This window comes from Sander lucioperca, chromosome 3, assembly GCF_008315115.2.
Source record: "Sander lucioperca isolate FBNREF2018 chromosome 3, SLUC_FBN_1.2, whole genome shotgun sequence".
Lineage (NCBI taxonomy): Eukaryota > Metazoa > Chordata > Actinopteri > Perciformes > Percidae > Sander > Sander lucioperca.
In genome coordinates, this window is record NC_050175.1 from 10,112,208 (window position 1) to 10,132,430 (window position 20,223).

At 39.3% G+C, this 20,223-nt stretch overlaps 2 protein-coding genes across 6 annotated transcripts in view; one reads left to right on the forward strand and one right to left on the reverse strand.

Moving 5' to 3' along the window:
* The window catches only part of garre1 (granule associated Rac and RHOG effector 1), a 36,444-nt gene extending 30,609 nt beyond the window's left edge, over positions 1-5,835 (reverse strand). For 4 of the 5 annotated variants that reach the window (XM_031281514.2, XM_031281513.2, XM_031281515.2 and 1 more), the window contains exon 1: positions 5,771-5,835. The gene's annotated coding sequence lies outside the window, so the exon portion shown is untranslated. Of the gene's footprint in view, positions 1-5,202; positions 5,276-5,770 lie in introns of those variants that run through there. The other variant, XM_031281512.2, reaches the window with a different exon arrangement.
* A 2,919-nt stretch (positions 5,836-8,754) lies between these two features.
* Positions 8,755-18,259, forward strand: gpib (glucose-6-phosphate isomerase b). The gene is made up of 18 exons (XM_031281590.2): positions 8,755-9,011; positions 9,582-9,672; positions 10,331-10,399; positions 10,672-10,791; positions 10,936-11,019; positions 11,201-11,347; positions 11,846-11,917; positions 12,010-12,054; positions 12,150-12,203; positions 13,163-13,223; positions 13,910-13,953; positions 14,078-14,230; positions 14,435-14,564; positions 14,802-14,878; positions 15,653-15,781; positions 16,522-16,597; positions 17,029-17,095; positions 17,806-18,259. The coding sequence occupies exons 1-18, from the start codon at positions 8,893-8,895 to the stop codon at positions 17,927-17,929; spliced, it is 1,662 nt and encodes a 553-aa protein (XP_031137450.2). The 5' UTR covers positions 8,755-8,892; the 3' UTR covers positions 17,930-18,259.
* The last annotated feature ends 1,964 nt before the right edge of the window (positions 18,260-20,223 follow it).

The following is a 20,223-nucleotide window of genomic DNA, read 5'->3' on the forward strand; positions in this document are numbered from 1 at the left end:
ACACAGAAAAAGAAAAAAAAACACTCTTGCATATGCAGCTGCATTACTTTGCGAGAGGAAGAGAAAAATAAAAGGCCTTGGCTACGATTTAAAATGAACTGCAGGAACAGATATTCTGCCATCAATATCGTGTTACTCCTGGAATTATTTGTAAGCAGCTGCAGGTTTCGGTGGTTTGAGGGTAATGTTTGGTTTTGTTTCCACAACTAATCCTGTGTTGGTCCCATTTTTGATCTGAGGGTTTGGAACTAAAAATACATGTACTTTGATACACAGTTATCATAAAAAGCTGTGAATATACACTTCTGTGAAATCATAGCAAATTCTGCTAGATTGTATTTTTTTGGAAGATTCGACACTTTCTAAAGCAGTAGTGAAACTTGTCCTACAGCTGCAGTAAACTACCGTTGTGTAAGTTAGGACAAAACCTAATAGTCATATCAGTCAAGAGGCCGATGCAGTTCGTGAACAGGCTGGATAATATTAGGCTAACCTGTACTGTCATAACAGACATTGTAAGTAGCTTATGGCTTCAATAAAAATAGCAGACTCGCTAATCTAACAAAGGACATACTTGAGGGCCCCACAGGTCTGTGTCACATATGCAAACACACATTTCAACATGTGCATTTGCCTTAATCAAAGAGTAATGTTCCAACAGCCTAAGAAAGAAGGAAAATGATTAATTTACTAATTAATGTAAGTGTCACCAAGGGAATTAAGATGATAATGAAATTCTAAATGGGCACATCAATGCCAATAAATAAGAAGTCCCATCTGATTTGATCTAATCAGAGCCTTTTCACAACGCATACATTCCTTACAGTCAGTATTCAACTGATAGCAAACAGAATTAGCTCAGATATCCTTTTCAGAATAGCCGCGTACAATCGAGTGTGTTTAGTGTGCCCAACCGGTGGGTTTTAACAAGTGAGAACTGTGATGAAAGGCTCTGACGTCAGTTCCATTCATGAAAGGCTGGTGGCAACCTGTGGGGATGAAAATGCTTCCCTCAGCCTATATTGAGCAGGCTATATACTGAGGTTGCAAGTTGTGCTGCATGCCAGCCACCAGAGTGCTGTATTTTTAGCCAGGACAAGAGTAAGAATGTATTCTTCCAATTTAGGCACAATGAGACTGGATATGGATGTGCCATAAATGTGAGAAATTCAGGCTTGGTGACCACAAAACTGTTTCTGTATTTCAACACCGAGAGTATGTGTAGAATACGTTGAAAGGTATGAATACAACAGGATATAGTAAGGTGATGGAGTAAGGAACCATACTTTAATCATTGGACCGTGGTTCAAGCCACCGCTGTAGTGCCCTTGAACAACATACCAAATCTCTATCAGCTCCACAATTCACTGTTTAGCTGGCGCCTGACTTCCAACCTTCTAAACAAGAGCAAAAGCAAAATATTTTCTGCAGTGATTAATAAAGACAAGTATCACATTACATGAGAGCCTTGACTATAGTTTCATTGGATCATCTCTTACGCACGAGCATTCATGCGTCTCACTGGGAACATTTGACTGAGGGGCAAATAGCTGAACACAAACTAAGTCTAAACTGGTTTCCCAGGAGACAAGGGTGATATTTCCCATGCTGCAAGCCCTGTCCCCTTATCTGCAAACTCGCTAGCTGCTTCCCTTTGGATAAGAACTGGCATCTTCTTCATTTCTTCCAAGAAAATAGCCTATTTGGTTCAAGTGTGCAAAACAAGCTGTGCTAACCAAGCAGTAGATGAAAGAGCAGTGGACTAGATGTAGAGCTGAAACATCCCCTGCTACAGAAGAAGCAGACCTCCGCCTCCCTGCCACACACCAGTGCAAATAGTGTTGTTAGCATAGTGCATCCAAATGAAAATCCTGTCACACAATACAAACTCAAAACAAGCCTGTTTCTCTCTGATGCATCGGCCAGCTAAACTGTTGTAGGTGGATATTATCTAACACAATGATGCAACTGTATCAAAACCATGTTTTTAACGGTTAGGCCAGAGGTGGGCAACATGGCTAACTGACACAGAACATGCTTACTTTTGATGGCCAGTCTCTGGATTTTCCAGGAAATATTACCACTGTAATGATGTCTAATTTGATGTCCATTTTGTATAACAAAAATATACTCCTACAATGCAGCTTTTATTCAATACGTTTCTTTGTCCAATCTTCTTTACCTTTATCTTTCTTTATTAGGGCTGCGCGATATGAGGAAAATATCTCATTGCGATTATTTTTGACTGATATTGTGATTGCGATGTGATTCACGATATTTGGAGGAAATGATCATTTTTGTATCATTCTCCTTTTCATTGAGTTTCATTGAGTGTGATTTTTGGAAGGATTTTGTCTGTTGGATATGATTTGTAGGCTGAGACGTCTCTGCATCACCACAAAACTTTATTCAGAATGGTTTGACACATATTTTACCTTTAACAAAATATTGTTGTTCTAATTGGGTGGGGAGAAAGTTATGCCTCTCCAGCTTCTCCCGTAGCTCTGGGTATATCTCCTGCACTGACTTGAGTGTGAGGTAAACTGTGCTAAATCGTGTCTCCCCCATCTGTAGCACTGTCTTCGATAATTGCGCAACCAGGCCAGATTGTTTCAGATATCTCACTAGTCCTTTATAACGTCAGTTATAAACGGCCCACGTATTAAAAAATTGTCGGGTTTAAAATCGGGCTCGGGCTCATAATTCCAGTTGATGTCGGGGCCGGGCCGGGACGGGATCGGACACAACGTGCACGCGCTCGGGTAGGGTCGGGCTTGATTTTTTTGGGCCCGATCTAAGCTTTAATACTCTGATGTAAATATAACCAAGCCATAAATAACTAGACTATTTCTGTAAGGTGGTGCCTAGTGGAAACTAAAAACTGAAGATAACATTTAGATTCCTTCTTGCAACACCTGTTGTTCCTTGGATATTATCTTGGGGAAGACAGCTTTGTCAAAATATCAAACTTCAGAGATAAAATAGCTAGTGGCCACAGACACGCACTTAAAACTCAATGAATCTGTCTGGTCCAATCTGAGAGAAGAACAAAAAACGTAACTCAATAAACAATATGTTAGAATTACAAGGTTCTAATTATACCATGACCTGGGTAAACTCACCCCTCGCTCCGGCAGAGACTTCTCTGTAACACTCATTCGTATAATCTCAAACTGTGCAGCAAGAGAAACATTAGAAAGCTTCTTTGTTGAAGAAAACAGCATTCATGTCTGTGGAGACAGCGTCAGTAAAGCAAAGGCCAGGCCTGTACTCCACCAGAGGCAAGCGCAAACAGTCATCTTGTGACTGTTTGTCAACTTCCTAACATGTGCATCCGGATTCAATGTTAGACTAAGGAAAAGTGACACTCTTGGTCATATCACATGTTGATAAATACAGACAAGAAAAAAAAAAGCACCAGTCCACCCACTGTGCTTACCATTCAGACACACAGTTGAATAAGCTATTGAAGAGAATGAGTTTAAACACAGACAGGAATTTTGCGGAGCAAAGCACGTATTTCTGTAGTGACACAGCTGTGGCAGATGTCAACACGTATGTAGGTTCAGGGTTGTTTCAATGGAAGCTGTACAAGCCTGCAAAACTCAGCAAAAGGAAGGCGATGACCTTAACACTAAGATTTTAATGTCAGTCAAAACTATACTGGGCCCCTGTTCAACATCATCAACACAGCCTCCATACGATCTTATAACTAAAAACAACGCAAACAACGTTCTATGATTCGTAGTTGAAAAGGTCAAAACTTTTGTCATTTCTCAACAATGTTGACAACTTTTTGATTTATAAAAAGGCAGCAAAAACAAAACATCACTTCAACCATATTAGGGAAAAAACAATTTGACCTCCCAATTCTGTCGATGAAAACCATCCCCCAGTCAAATAGAATGACATACTGACAATGAAAGCTGACTTTCAGATTCTACCAGGGAACAGATTGGCTGCTTACGACAAACCTTGCAGCCCTGGATCATTTTTCCTTCAGATATCCAATGCACAGACGGCCACCCTCAATCACTGACTGTGATCAGGGGCAACCTCCTTGTTCTTCATATGATCAAATGCTATGGGTGACTAAAGGGTTAATTCTACTTTTAATTTCTACACTCCAACGACCATAACAGGAAACACTTTCCGCATGATGTCAAAACACAGATCCCTGGCTAGACTGTAGATAACTACACTCCTCGACAGAAGTGGGGCAACGTTACATATTAACGCAATTCCAGATCTCTCATCTGTACTGTAGAGCCTATATAAAGCCACGTTACAAACACCACTGTGGTTGTGTAATAAGGTACTGCCCTTGTATTCGCATGGTATGATTATTTACAATCAGTTTACAGAAACTGATAAACTAAATTATTCCTAGACGTTCTGTTGCTTGATCCAAAAACATTCAATCATCACCATGTTTTTACAGACTTTTCTGTGAAATGCACCTCTGTAGTAGTTACTGCTGCTCTCTTACGGTATCAAACACAGCACGGCTACACTCGGGCGATTGGATATTAATATAACAACGAAATACTGTTCGATACTTAATATTGCAATTTCAATGAGGCAGAAAACAAGTTGGTCTGTTTTGTACTTGCTAATGGATTATTTTAAAACCCCGATCACTATTTGGCAGGAAGGTGTAACAGAATCTCCGCAAGCGCAGTTAGCCGGTTTCATCGAAACTCTATGGGGTGACATGGCCCAAGTCATGGGAACACTATGTCGCAGCTATTAATACGGCCTTTTAACGCCCTAAATGCAGAGTCGCCGGAAAGGCTTCCTCGGCATCAACACACCGAACGTTAGAAAAGCGAGTGAGAACAAAAACGATACAGTGTACAGACGGTAGGTACCCGGTACCATAGGTCGGCTGCATTCCCGACTTTGACACTCGCCCACTGGCCACACAGAACCAGACACTGCACTTTCCCTGAAGCCTATTAATATTGTCAATCTAACATCAACCACAGACATAAATTACACTGCCATACGAGCTGCAAATCACGTCTTTGTCGTCCGATTGTTTTAACGTTAACCTATATTCCTTTTTGTGCGGTGAGCGATTAACGTTACCCACTGCAGCGCATAACTTACAACCAAGAACGCCCAAGTCCGTTATCAGACATGCAGTCAAACCTGGTTGCTGCTAACGCCAAAGCTCATTACCTTACTAGTCTGTCTTACCTGCAGTTGCCACGGCTATCCGTTGTCAAAACGTGGATCAAATATGGAGCATCGCCCACAGATACAAACCAGTGGCAATGAAAACAGAAATAACCGATACCGCCAATCGCTCCTCCTTCGCTAGACTAGGCGGTGGATGCGCTTCATCAGCAGAGATCAAATTGAGTTTGTATACCATATAGACGCACCAACATGTCACATGTATTTGCCGCCCTCTCTAAAAACATTTGTCTGACTGTTTATGGGGGGCTACGATTTTAATTATGAAGATAAAATGGAAATATGCATGTCAGAGTGAGGTGCGTCCGATAATGGACGCATCAGAGTTTCATCGGTTCTAAGCAGGCTAGCTACATAGCTAAGCGAGCTAACGTTAGCTACCCAGCTAGCTCTCTGCGACACGATTGTAAGCGCTCATGGAAAACACCAGCAAATGTAAGCGGCACAGTGGTACTCCAATATAGGCCAACAACCGTCTGCACCGCCGTAACCCAGAGGAAACCAAACAGCTTCAGTAAAACACAAGAAAAATGTTAGTAGACGTTAAGTTAATCACCACATCGCTCACCATCTCTAGGCATCCACCCTCTTGACAGCGAATCCCCTGTCTGTGTGTCACAACCGTTAAGACCATCAATAAAAACAAAGACTTCCGGTAAAACCTTCACAATAAAACCGTTGCAGACAAAACAACGTTTTTGAATTAAACCACTGGTCAACATTTGGTAGGATTTTAAACCTGGTTTTAAATAACTTATATTTGTATTTTCAGTTGTGTAATTTCCAAATATTATTTTCTATCTTGTTTCATATAATCACCAATTTAATATGCCTACATAGAAAAAAAATTTTCGGGGATTTCTGGGTATCTGTCCCTTTAATTTGATTTAAGACTCAAAAAGATGTGAGTTAAAACATCATGGAAGAATTGTATTAGGAAAAATATAGTAGGACAACATGCTTGTTCAAGTTTAGTATTACATTGAATTGCTGGTGTACTTTGGCGGAGAAGCAGTTGTTAGCATAAGAAATAAGGATGCTAAAGCAAAACTAGCCTATAGAATGCATGGGTAATAGTTTCTCTGTAAATCGTTTTAGTTTTCATCAAGAATACTGGTTTTGTCATCTGAGCCATTAACGGTAATTAACATAATAACAAATTAAAGAAAGATAAGTGCATCAATGTAAGTGTTTAGTGTCAGAAAGGCATATTGGGTACTAAGTCATAATGATCATCACACTCACCAACCAATCATCGTGATTAATTCAGGGTATTTCGTTTGTTAATGTCATCCACGTCACCTTTATTTTGAAATTAAAATGCAATTCCCGAAATTAAAATGGTTTAAAGCCCCGCAACACACAGACACATCTAAACAATAGCGGTGTGAGAACTATTCACGGTTTCCCCCCAGGACAAAAAAGCTTCTCTACAAAAACTATAAGACTCTAAAATGGAAAGTGGGTCACCAAATATAATTGAGTCATTAGAAGTCTACTACTTTTCATATTTCGGTAATTTACTATGCAATATGCATCTGGCAGTAGGGTCTAGGTAATTTACTATGCAATAGGCCTATGCATATGACAGTAGGCTATACTGGGTTTTTAGTTGTCATGCTGGTGATGTGAAATTGTAAGTTAATTCTACTCGTGCACTCCTTTATCTTTATCTTTATCTTTATTTCGGATCCCCATTACTACTCTTCAGGTGTCCACATAAAACAATCACAACATCTACATAAAAATCCCATACATACAATTTTACATACATTTAAAACAAGACATATACAAGAATATCATGTTTCGTAACTCCTTGCTTCCTACATTAGCAATATTGTTTTAAAATGTATATATATATATATATATATATATTTTATTATTCCATTCAGATAATCTCTTCAGATATCTATCTTTAGTCAAATCACTTAAACTAAACTCTGACTATGCCTAAAAAAAGAATAATTAGTTCTAGCTATACTAAGCTTTTCCCGCCCTCTATCGGCTGATAAAGAACATTACACTCAGCACTCCATACTTTTTTTTAAACGGTCACTTGGGGGCGTGGAGGTCCACAAATTGCTACTGGAGTTGTTTTTGTCTGGGGTTCATGGGGTTTGTATAGTGTAAAAATACAACGTTGATACTAATGCATGTTATACAAGCGACCATGCTCGCCAGAAAGTTCTCATGGTGTTCTGATACTGTCAAGATAAACCTCTTTAGAGCGTATTGTACTGAATTTTACATTGCCCCCTTGTGGATAAAGTTTAAAAAAAGGTAAGCTTCCAAAAGCTACGGGTTGCTTATAACGATTGTTTGCGCATAGGCCTACTACTTACCAAGCTGGTGTAGTGCAAGTGAATTGTTTTGTCAAGCTGGAGTCAATACATTATATATCTGCTTCAGTGAGGAATCTAATGCATACGTTTATTGGTCGCCTGAATTCTTCTTGTAACTCCGTCATTTTACAACTGATGGGCCCTATAGGTTCAGTACTGTGCGATACCAGTCACCCTCATGGGAATACTAATAGCTGTCTTTTTTAATTTGTGTGTTCTTTTGTATTTGTCCTTCTTAATTGTGTTGTAAGTTTTTTTTTGTTTTGTTTTTTTCTAAATGGACCTTGAGTCCAATAATAAAAAGCTATCTATCTATCTATCTATCTATCTATCTATCTATCTATCTATCTCTCTAATGTATATTGTTTTTCTTTCCTTTGCTGTCTTTGACCAGATCACTATGACAGACACAAAATGGTTGTTGATGGTTCACACTTGTTACATAAATGAGAGAAATAACTAATAATGGCTGCTAAAATTGAATTATATTTTCATTAAGCCAGAACTAAACACTACAGTGATATTTTAAATGTTACTGGGGTTTGTGCTTTGCTAAAACAATGACAAAATATATAATATTGAAAACACACAAAACACAGCTCCATATTTTTGTCTATACAAAGACATTAAAAAAGAGCACATGAATATTAAAACAAAAGAGAAATAGCTTAAATTTGAAGATAGAAAAGGAGGGAAGATGTCAATCCTTTGTTCCTTAAATTATAATTATGTAAATGTATAAATAAATAACTTTAAACGTAGGCTACCAGTATGTCATCTTTTATTTCGAAGATATTATTTGAATGGAATCATAGGCTGACAAAATAATGAAAAATACATTTGAATAGTTGATGTGTATTCAATAAGTATTAATTTGTTACTTGTTGTTAACTTTTGTTCTTTGTTAATTAGGGTCTTAGAGTAGACTTTTATACAAATTCATGTATCTGAATATCACACAATATTTAGCAACTTTGATACACCGTTGTCTGTAATGTCAGTGATGATGCATTGTGCAATGACTATTTACAATATCGACTCCTAATGTGTATTTCAAAAGGATTTAAGTGCAGCAGAAGAATGAACTGCAATACTGTCTGTACCGTGTGAACTACATGCCACTGAGTTGCTGTACTGATGACGCTTCCCTATCAGCATGCACTGTAACCCTGCAGGACAGTGTGGAGGTGTGACCTGCACGGGTCCTGAATATAGTGTGTCTCTTGTAGGAGGGGCAAATGTGGTTCTGGTCTGAATGCCCTTCAAAAAGCTTTCCCCCTGACCTGCTCGGTCCCACTCAGCCAGGCTAGTTCAGCATAGCGGAGCACAGGAAGCCCCTCTGGACACCATGGGACTCACACAGGACCCCAACTTCCAAAAGCTGCAGGAATGGTACACAGCCCACGCCCTGAACCTCAACATGAGGCATATGTTTGAGGCTGACAAGGAGAGATTCAACAAGCTCAGGTATGCATCCTATTAAAACTTTTTTTTGTGTGTTAAAAAGCAGTTTGCACAGCATCACTGAACAGGGTGTAGATATTTTGTTTGTACGTAAATTAGCTGTTATATTAGTGTGACTTTGCTGGGTCTATAATCTGTTGGCAGTCAAGTTCATTTTGATAATGCTCTGATGCATTCCTACTATGCAACTGTGCAGCGTCATTACATAATACTGAAAACTAGATGTCAAACCACCACTTGACCACACAATCATACTTTGTTTGTTTGCATGTTGATTGTTTTCAGTCAAAATGTGACAGTCATTGTGATTTTCTGTACATTCATTCATTATTGTCTAAATATACATGTTTTATTTTATTTTACACTGGCATTTTTACCATTCATTTTACAGTTTAAGCAAGAAGACTAAACAATGACCCCATGTATACCTGTTATGATCATGCAATATGTATCTGCTTATCTTACCTGGATAAGGATGTTAAAGCATAAGCCTTGAGTATTAATCTGAATTCTGAGTCAAAATGTCACAATATTTCTTATTCTGGTCGCTGATGTCTTTCTCTGTTTGGACAGCCTAAGAATGAAAACTGAGGATGGAGACATTCTTCTGGATTACTCCAAGAATCTTATCACTGATGAAGTCATGAAGATGTTGGTTGATCTGGTAAATTCATTTCCATCCTAATACGATTAGCTTATTGTTTCCTAATAATACAACTGGATCATGAGCTGATATGGGCAGCTGTAAGGGAGGAAATCCCATTGGTCCTTGCAGCAAGCTGCAAGTGGGGGTCCATTTATCTGATATAGGCTTCATCTTGAGACAAAATATCTATCTTTTTATGTATAGATGGTCCGATACCGATTTATGCACCAATCCGATACCACGTAATAAAGCCCTAAAGAAAATCTACATTAAAGTAGTTTATTTATGTTCTTTTTCCGTTATAACTGACTGTCAAACTGGATAATAAAAGAAAGTTCTGGGGCATTCATTGTTTGTGTTTGTTCATGTTTCACAAAGAGTTTAACCTGAGCCAGACCGACAACAAAGATAGAAATCATATCACATCCATACAGGGATAGTAGTATACAGTTGTTAAAACATAATAAAATATATGACACACTGGTATCGGATCGGTACTCGGTATCGGCCGATACGCAAGTTCAGGTATCGGAATCGGTATCGGGAAGCAAAAAATGGTATCAGCCATCTCTATTTTTATGTACACATGTTGAATGTATTGATTGGAGGGATCGATCATTAATTTGAATCATCAAAAAATATCAATATACCATCCAACATGTATTGTCTTTTTCAGGCCAAGTCGAGAGGCATTGAAGCTGCCAGAGAGAAGATGTTCACTGGAGAGAAGATCAACTTCACTGAGGTGCTCATTGTTTACCACATGTCAGTTCTAACTTGACTTAAGGCAGGGTTTACCTCTTGACATTTATCCTGGTGGGGTGAAACAGCCACTGACACAGAATTTACATCACGAGACTCTTGCACATGTGTTTTTGGCTTGTTTAAAAATGAATATTGAATACAGTGAATTCAACAGCGGAAACATTTTTTTACTCCTTGATCACCAACAATATAAGCAGCCATGAGTACAGTGTGACTGTGTGTGTTTTCTTTCCTGGTGCTGTGGATATGAAGGGCCGCGCTGTGCTCCATGTGGCTCTGAGGAACCGCTCCAACACTCCCATCATGGTTGATGGCAAGGATGTGATGCCAGAAGTCAACAAAGTTCTTGAGAAGATGAAGGGCTTCTGTCATGTGAGTAAAAAAATAGAATAAACAGAAAGATGCAAAATCACAAGTGGAGTTTACACATTTCACAGTATATGTTTAGCAATCCGGCTCATGAAGGTTCAATGCAGCTATCATAATGTTTACGATGATTGCGTTTGTCTGTTGCAGAAAGTTCGCAGCGGTGAGTGGAAGGGTTTCACAGGAAAGGCCATCACAGATGTTGTCAATGTCGGCATCGGAGGATCTGACCTTGTGAGTGTAATTTCTGGAAAGAGTTCCATGCATTTCATTGCAAAATTTCAATGAGCCATCACAGCTTTTACCGCTCCATCCTTTTACAGCCAAACACATTCCCTCCTGCGAGGTGCCCAGTACAGCCACAGTCTTATCTTATCTAGTCTTAACTTTGAACTTGAATTGATTTGACTGGCAGGGCCCCCTGATGGTGACTGAGGCCCTGAAACCGTACTCAAAGGGTGGACCGCGTGTGTGGTTTGTGTCAAATATTGATGGAACGCACATCGCCAAAACCCTGGCACAGCTGAATGCTGAGACAACTCTCTTCATCGTTGCATCCAAGGTAGCTGGTTTACACAGAGCAGATCTTTTTTTTAAATGCACCAGATTAACATCTCACATCTGAAGAAATAAATGCCTTTGAATTCATATTCATGTTTGCATGATTAGTTTCTACTAAATCTTTCATGGACGGACCAGTTGTAAATCAAGCTTCCACTCAGGCAGATGAATCTGGTTGTGCTGCACAACCAGCCATGAGGTGCTCTCTCCAGGAACAGCAACAGCTAAAAGATTACCGGTCATTTACAAAAACTCCATCCATAATCCATTCAGGGAAATTGCTTTTATTTCACATTTAGTAATAATTAAATATCCTAAAGCATGGCCAAGCACAGACAATGAGATTCTTTATTTTTCTGTTGACTGTTGCTGTGTCATTTTGTAAAGAAATTCTCTAGTTTCTCTTTTGCAGGTAGATCTATACCATACGTTTAGTTGCATTATATGTATTTTAATACTTGGTTGTCTATGTATTTTGTATCTAATTCTCCATTTATAGACATTCACCACCCAAGAGACCATAACCAATGCTGAGTCGGCCAAAGAATGGTTCCTTGAGCACGCCAAAGATGTGAGTATGCGGCCGCCTCAGATAGCAGCAGCAGCATTATGTTAGGTGGCCGATTGATAACCTTCAATTGTATCCTCTCTACGTTCCAACAGAAAGCTGCTGTTGCTAAGCACTTTGTGGCCCTTTCCACAAATGGAGTAAGTCACAAAACACAATTTTACAGGTTAAACTTTCTCTCTCTGTCAACGTGTCTGATCCTAACTGTCCTGCTTTTCTCTGTCTCCCCCTTTAGCCCAAAGTGAAGGACTTCGGCATCGACACAGAGAACATGTTTGAGTTCTGGGATGTGAGTGCTCTTTTAGCCTTAAAGGTGCTGTAGGTAGGATTGTGAAGATCCAGGACTTAGCCAAAAAATTTGAACATCGACAACTTCTCAGTCCCTCCCCCCTTTCCACTAAAGCCCAAAACAGTCTCCTAAGCCCCTCCCCCCACAAGGGAGAATGAATGCGTGTGCATGAGCAGTGATTGACACGCAGTTAGACATCCCCCCCGGCCCTGATTGGTGCATCTGAACAGGGAGCTGTGGATTTTTGCAAATCGCACTATAGGTGGTGCCAGAGGAGCCAAATTTTTTTTTTTAATTACCTGCTTCATGTAGTTCTACTCGAACATAGGCTCAGTTTCAGCAAATATGACAGAAAGTTAGTTTTATAAGTCTTACCTACTGCACATTTAAATCAGCCTGTGTACAGCAGGTCCTTTCTTCATCCACAGACTTTGATGGGGGCCGTAGGCAGCGGCTATAAATAGGCTAGGCTTTTGACCTGTGAAGTAGGTGGGACAGATGCTCTGGCCCGCAGCTGCTGGGTAATCAGAAGCCTCTCTCATCAGACTCAGTTATTATTGGTAGCGACCTTCTCTCTTGCACAGGTTACTGTAAAGGCTGGGTTGCATCAAAGGTCAGCGAGCTGCATTTAGTTACAGCTATAATATGCCCATTATGTCATAGAAATAATGACTGCCAGTGTTTTACACTCATTACATGTAGAAAGTATACAGTATTTTCTGTCCCGAGAGAAAATAAATCTTGACCAACAGGACAGGACTTGTGCAAAAGATCAAAGGCATTTTTGTCCTGATCGTATAGCTAGTACAACGCACAAATGTATGACTTATGGTTAATTGCATGAATGTTCCTGTGGGCGGTTACCAGCACCTTCTGTTGTGTGCAAAGATCGTTTTGAAAATAAGTTTTGTATAAGGCGTAGATGGATATCATTTTTTGTATTTTCTTTTTTCTTTTAGTGGGTTGGCGGTCGTTTCTCCTTGTGGTCTGCAATTGGAATGGCCATTGCCCTGCACATTGGTATGTACAGTGAAAACACATTTTTGTATTTTTTTTACAGTAACGTGAAATTAAATTATTTAACGCCACTTTATTTAGAATTTTAGAATTTCTGACTTTGGCGCATCCCAGTTGTATTATCAAAAACGACTCTGTGGCAGACAGCAATGCACACATCTTCCCTCTTATTTCAAAGCCTATAATGACGTAACAAGTCTATGGTCTTGTTAGTGGCTCTGTGGTGTTGTACTTATGCACAGCCGTACTTTGAGAATATGCTAACATGCTAACGTCTGAATTCTAACTAATTCTAAAATGCTGATGTTTAGCAGGTATAATATCTGCCATGTTAACATTGTGTTAACCTGCTAAATTGCTAACTACCACTAAACACAAAGTACAGCTGAGGCTAATGGGAATGTCATTAGTTTTGCCGGTATTTAATCGTAAACCAAAGTGTTTGACACAGAAGTTTAGACCTGATGGAGGCACTGGATAAAAGCCAAGGGATCATTCCTAGCCATTGCTAGCATGGCTAAAAAGTCTCCACACAGTGGCTTTAGTAAATTTATAGGAACTGTTCTTGCTGATATTGGTGGAGAGACACACTGAAAATACAAGCATCATTCTAAACAATCAGTTCAACTGTTTAATCAATAGTTTATTAAGTCAGTAAACCTTTCTGTCACATCTCCTCTCCTCTTCAGGCTATGACAACTATGAAAAGCTTCTTTCAGGAGCTCACTGGATGGTAGGTACTACTCCACCTTCAGTCCTCCACATCTCTAGTGTAAAAGAACTATTCATATGAGTTTATCCTGGAGAAAGGTTACAGAACACATGGATGTAAATTAGCCTCCCTCCCTCTTCTGCAGGACAACCACTTCCGCACCGCTCCTCTGGACAAGAACGCTCCCGTCCTGCTGGCTCTGCTGGGCATCTGGTACATCAACTTCTTCCACGCTGAGACCCACGCAATGCTGCCCTATGACCAGTACATGCACCGCTTCACTGCCTACTTCCAACAGGTCTGCCCCCAGAGTGCTGCAGGCCTCACAGGCCATTGCAAGATCATCTAAGAGAAGATTACAAGTAGTATTTGATATTGTTTAATAAGTTATTCAAAAGATAAGTATGATCATGGTATGCAGACTGAGAGAGCAACACTATGGCTGTGTTAATAGTCCACACCGATCAGGGAGAACAGTTTTTGATAAGGATTTGTTATCTAGGGTGACATGGAGTCCAATGGAAAGTACATCACTAACCATGGAGCACGTGTAAACTACCACACTGGGCCAATAGTGTGGGGAGAGCCAGGAACCAATGGACAGCATGCCTTCTACCAGCTCATCCATCAAGGTAAAATCACCAAAGATCATCATTCAATTACAGCAACATGTAGGTGTTTCAGTCAGTCAGAGTATCTAGATTTTACCAACAAGTATTCTGTCATCTTTATCCTATCTTTACTGGTAGTATTGCTGGCTGGTTAGCCCCATGCCATGAGTCTGTGGGTCACTTGTGTGTATAAAAAAAACAAAAAAAACTTGTGTCTATAAATATGCCAATAATGCAGTCCAACTGTGTCCAATTCAGGAACACGCATGGTTCCTTCTGACTTCCTGATCCCAGCTCAGTCACAGCATCCCATCAGGGACAACCTGCACCACAAGGTACCACTTGTGTGAGAGGATTTGTTTGTCTCAAGCAGTGTATTGAATGGGTACAGACTGGTGGTGTGGTCTTGATAAAGTTCTTCACCCTTTTTTAATTTAGCATACCTCTATAAATGATGATTTTTGTTTCCTTTTTGTTGGGAAGTTTGTGTAATCAAGTATTGGTTGAACCCTAGATGCTGTAAACGATTTATTTAACAGTTCTATGCCAGTGTATTTATTCACAGTATGAAGTCAAGATATAGTTTTTCACATTTCCTAAGTTGTGTCACAGACTGCAAAAGATCATCTTGTGACCTCTAAGGAATTTTGATCCCCGAATTGTGAAATAGTGATCTGAGCTACCGCTGCAGTGGTGTGAAGTTAGTGTGTGTATTAATTACCTGGAAAACTTGAGGAATAGATATTTTGGAGAGATCATCCTGAAAGGTCACAGAATGTACCACCACAAGCCATTTGAAGTGACATAACTTCTGTGAGCCCCAAGAGGGTTGTTTGGACTCTAACCCCTTTGCTGACAGGTGTAAATGCATGTGTATTATTGGAAAGATGAATGAAGACACACAAAAAAAGATAATAAAAAAAATAATGTTTTTTCAACCAAAACTACATATTATAGCAGCCAATCAGCTACAGATCTGAAAGACAGTGTGTCAACATATTAGAGTACAACGCAGAGACTACTGGGTTGCAAGACTGACTTCTATACTCACTGTAAAACATACACTGTACTACACTGTAGCTGAAGGTGTGTGTTTGATGTTGCTGTAGATTCTGCTGGCTAACTTCCTGGCCCAGACAGAAGCTCTGATGAAGGGTAAGACCACAGAGGAGGCCAAGAAGGAGCTGGAGGCCAGCGGCCTGAGCGGAGAAGCTCTGGAGAAAATCCTGCCACACAAAGTAAGTCAAATCAAGAAGAAACTGATTGATTATAGAGAATGAGCTCTCATAACAATGACAACTAAAATAAACCTGAATTTGAGTGGAGGGGGTCATATCCTGTAACTCGTACAAAATGAATCACGTTTGACATGAGGAAGCGCTAACCACAGATTAGGACTAGAGTAAGAAAGCACAGGAGGTAGTGCCCCCCAGTGACCATGACTAACCATAGCTATCAAAAACCCTATGAAGAACATTTGTGATAATGGCATGCACAAAGTGATGTGATGGGGTGACCTTATGGAATGGACTGAACAATGACATCAAACAGAGCCATAATATCATTCAGTTCAAAAATAGATTAAAGACATCATTACTTGACCAATACAGAAAAGAATAAACTGAAACATAGGATTGGAATTTGTAATTTAAAGGTATTGTTGTATATTATTGTATTGTTGTAAGTTATTGTAAGACCGAAAGATTGTATGCTGAATTTGCATATCTATTTACTTTGTAATAATTTGATTCTGTGAAATAAGGGGCAGGACCAAATAAGCTATTTTCTTCCGCTTGCTCCTTCTCGAACTAATCTCTTTTATATTTTTTATTTTTATTTTTTTGTTGTTAGATTTTGATTGTTTGTGTTTTATGTTATGCTTTTCATTTTTTATTTTTTTTGTCTTGCAGCATTGTTGATTGTTCAAGATAAATAAATAAATGAAATGAAATGAAATTTTTGTATATGTTTAACACAGGTATTCCAAGGAAACAAGCCAACCAACTCAATCATCTTTAAGAAACTTAGCCCATACACACTTGGAGCACTTATAGGTGAGAGCAAACAATGTTTCTGGTGACTTACAGCCACTGATGACTCTAAAATGAAGCTGTTGAATAAAATGGTCCAGTACTGTTATTGTTGGTGGTTGTACAGGTAGTTTTGTTCGTTTATTTGGATCTATTTTAGCTCATGGCTAGTCTCCCAAGAGTCACAATAAAAAACATTTTCAAAAATACTATACAGCACATGCCTACTCATTATATATACACACGATTATTGATACTTGCACTCACACTCAGTTTGCGTAGTAACCCATAAACATTTCATAGACACAAACATCCGTTTATCTAAACTAAGAAAAGTGTTACTATTTATTTCATCACAGTTTATAATATTATAATATGTTCAGCTCCTTTGTGTTACCTCTGATAATGATCCTTTTTTGCTGTTGTGATAATGATTATTCCATCTTATTTTACAGCGATGTATGAGCACAAGATCTTCATCCAGGGTGTAATGTGGGAGATCAACAGTTTTGACCAGTGGGGGTGAGACAGCCTTTACAATACCCATACTATACATTATACACATAAACTACTTGAGCAGCTCTAATTGTGTAACCCCAGTCATAAAAACATGGATTCTTGGGTTTGAATATTTCAGTCAGCGTAAACATCATCATATATATTAAACCCTTCTTTCAAGGAGTGCAGCTCCCACCTTCCTGAGAAACAACTTTCAAAATATTCTTAAGTGAGAAAAACACAATATTGTAAAGTTTTGTTTTGAAATATCACGTGAAAATATTTGCATGCTCCACATCCAAATCATTTCTTTGAGATGTCTCTGACCTGTTGTTCTTCATAACACTAAACCCGTTGTCAATTCAATTTCAATTCAATGCATAGGAGCTTTATTGTCATCAAAGTTTCAATAGTAATGTTGCCAAAGCATCAAAATACAATGTGTCCAAATATTCGGAGAGAACACGATAACAAGTAATTAACATTAACATTAACACAATATTAGGATTGATTTATATAAATTATATATACAGCATATTTTGTAATGTCATTCAGCTCTTTGAAATCTGGGATTATAGAGTTGAACTTGTTAAAATAAATGTGTCTTGTGTCATTGAATTGCTTTACATTGTAGGAGAAAGTGCATCTCTGTCTCAACCTCACCTGTCCAACAGTGACCATATGTTCTGTTTTCTTTCGTCGTCTCTCTTGCGTTTGTGTCTCCGCATTATCAGAGTCGAACTGGGCAAACAGCTCGCCAAGAAGATCGAGGCGGATCTCAAGGACAGTGCAGAGGTCCACTCCCACGACTCCTCCACCAATGGACTCATCAACTTCCTCAAGACTAACTTTGCTTAAGTTAGTCTCCCACACACTTTGCCTAAGTTAGCCCCACACTTTATTCCACATCATTATCCATCTAATCAGCTCATGAGCTGCATGGACAGGAGGCTCGTAGAGGCAGCTGGTCACTCCCACGCAGTTGAGCTGAAGCACTCTATGTTTTTACTTTCGTTGTGAAAAAATGTGACTGTCTACAGTGCTATCTTTTCTATGTTTGTTCATTCACCACTGTGAGGGGAAAAAGCTTTTTGTATTAGAGTTGTGGAAGGCAGAGTGAAATGTGCTCTCGCTGTCTCTCCACTGTCAGATAATAGTTTATGGAATAAATATCTTTACACAATACCAGTTTCATATAATAACAGTCGTTCATCGTGCTCCTGTGTACAAATTACTGTGATACTGTGCATGAAAGTACTGCTAAAACAAATCATGAGCTTGTGTAAGCAACACATCACTAGATGGCATCAGAGTGCCAGATTATATTACTGGGAGCAAATCAGCCACCCATTGATTTACCATTTATTCAGTAGAACAAAGGGTCAAAGGTCAGTCCATCTGCACTGTTCCTCCCCACAAATCCCCAGACGCCACAGCATCCATTTAGAGAGAAAAACAAACAAACAGCTGGACTAAACAGCATCTGGACTAAAAGCCAGTCCCCACTGGCACTACATGTAAACATCATTAAACTTAATTTGTTTCAGTCAAAAGCCTACACAAAATTTGCCTGGTGAATTTCTCCTATAAACATCAAATCACATATAATTAATTTATGAGAGACAACATCGCCAACAACACATCATGTGATGCTATTAACCACAATGCACTAAACAAGATAAAGTATATTTCACTATGTTTCGTTCTCCTCATACAGTATTCACTGCTGGGTACAATTACAGAGTGTGTATGAGGACAAACAGAAAGTAAAAAAAAAAAAAAAAAAAAAAAAATCCAAGACCCTAGACACTGCTGGGTTTTCAGTACTGTTGCCAGGCAACAATACTTTACATCAAAAACAACTTTTTTTTATCTCCGGCTATGAAACAGGTTACAGAAGAAAGTGAGTTTGACTGAGGATAGAAAAACCCTCCTCAATGTCGTTTTTAGGATGTTGCAAATTATTAGCAGAATTCTGTTTAGTTTCTAATGTCCAAAAAAGAGGCTTTTTTTTTTTTTTTAACGTGGCTTTGATTACTTTAGAGAACTTGTCACATTTTTGCAAATGGTGTCAAATTTCTGAATAAAACTCATCTGTAGAGGACTGTCAGTTGAGTCATGGATCCACACTTACAACTATTGATATTATCTGCAACCAGTGGTGTAGTCTACGTGATACGCGGGTATACGCAGTTTACCCACTAAGAATTCTCCAGGATTTCCATATACCCACTTAATAATGCCCAATGACACGCAACAACATACTTTCCATTATATTTTTGATATATTTTGAAATGTCATCACACTTTGAAGTGTTTTTCTTCTTCACATAGGCTATATAAAGGTATTTCCACCGTAAATTGGTGCATAAAAGTGTATCCGAATACAGGAAATTAAGTCGTTGATGCTCAAAACTTCCCTGCCCAAAAGGCAGATTCTGGCCAATATATATATATATATATATATATATATATACACAGTACAGTATACCCACTATAATACATTAGACTACACCACTGTCTACAACCCACTGCTGTGTTATGACTCTCTTCCCTCTCTTCAAGCCAGGTGCAATAGGTTGAAACAAACAAGCAGCAAGTCAACATGAGGAAATAAGTGATTAGGCCCAGGCTTAGTTCATTGGAGAGCAGAATCAAATAGCAGCACGAAAGCATGAAAAAGGTTCCGTGTGCGTTCCTGAGATGTTTGTTGAACAATGGCACTGCATACCCTCACATTCCACTTCATGCTTTATTGGTTGGCCCTGTCAGTCATTTTTTTTCTCTCTGGCCTGTTAAAGAGCTGCCCCTGTCTCGATCAGGGTCCCAACCTGCCCCAGTGCGGTGGTTGCCATGGCGATGTAACCCTCCTGCCACTTTCAAATGTGCAGTCCCAAGTTCATGGTGGTGTCAGACGGTAGGAGCAAAGTTTGAGATTCTTCTGAACTGACTAACTAGTATACCGCAAAGCGTTCATGCTACAGCTTGTTGACAAATCTTCCGAGAGGCATGTTCTCCACACATTTGTATCATTTGTATTCATCGTGCCACAGTGCTGGAAGCAGTTTGAGGGTCAGCATCCTTGCATGTAAACAAGCTCGTAAACTTGGCCTCAGAGGAGAAAAGCAGCCTGCAGGTCCGCTGCCAGTTTCA

Bases quoted from the DNA above. Each gene is read 5' to 3' on its own strand.
- gpib (XM_031281590.2), top strand. From the start codon at position 8,893: ATGGGACTCACACAGGACCCCAACTTCCAAAAGCTGCAGGAATGGTAC. The intron at 11,020-11,200 runs GTGAGTGTAATT...TTTGACTGGCAG, and splicing joins GCATCGGAGGATCTGACCTT to GGCCCCCTGATGGTGACTGA. The intron at 15,782-16,521 runs GTAAGTCAAATC...TGTTTAACACAG, and splicing joins AGAAAATCCTGCCACACAAA to GTATTCCAAGGAAACAAGCC.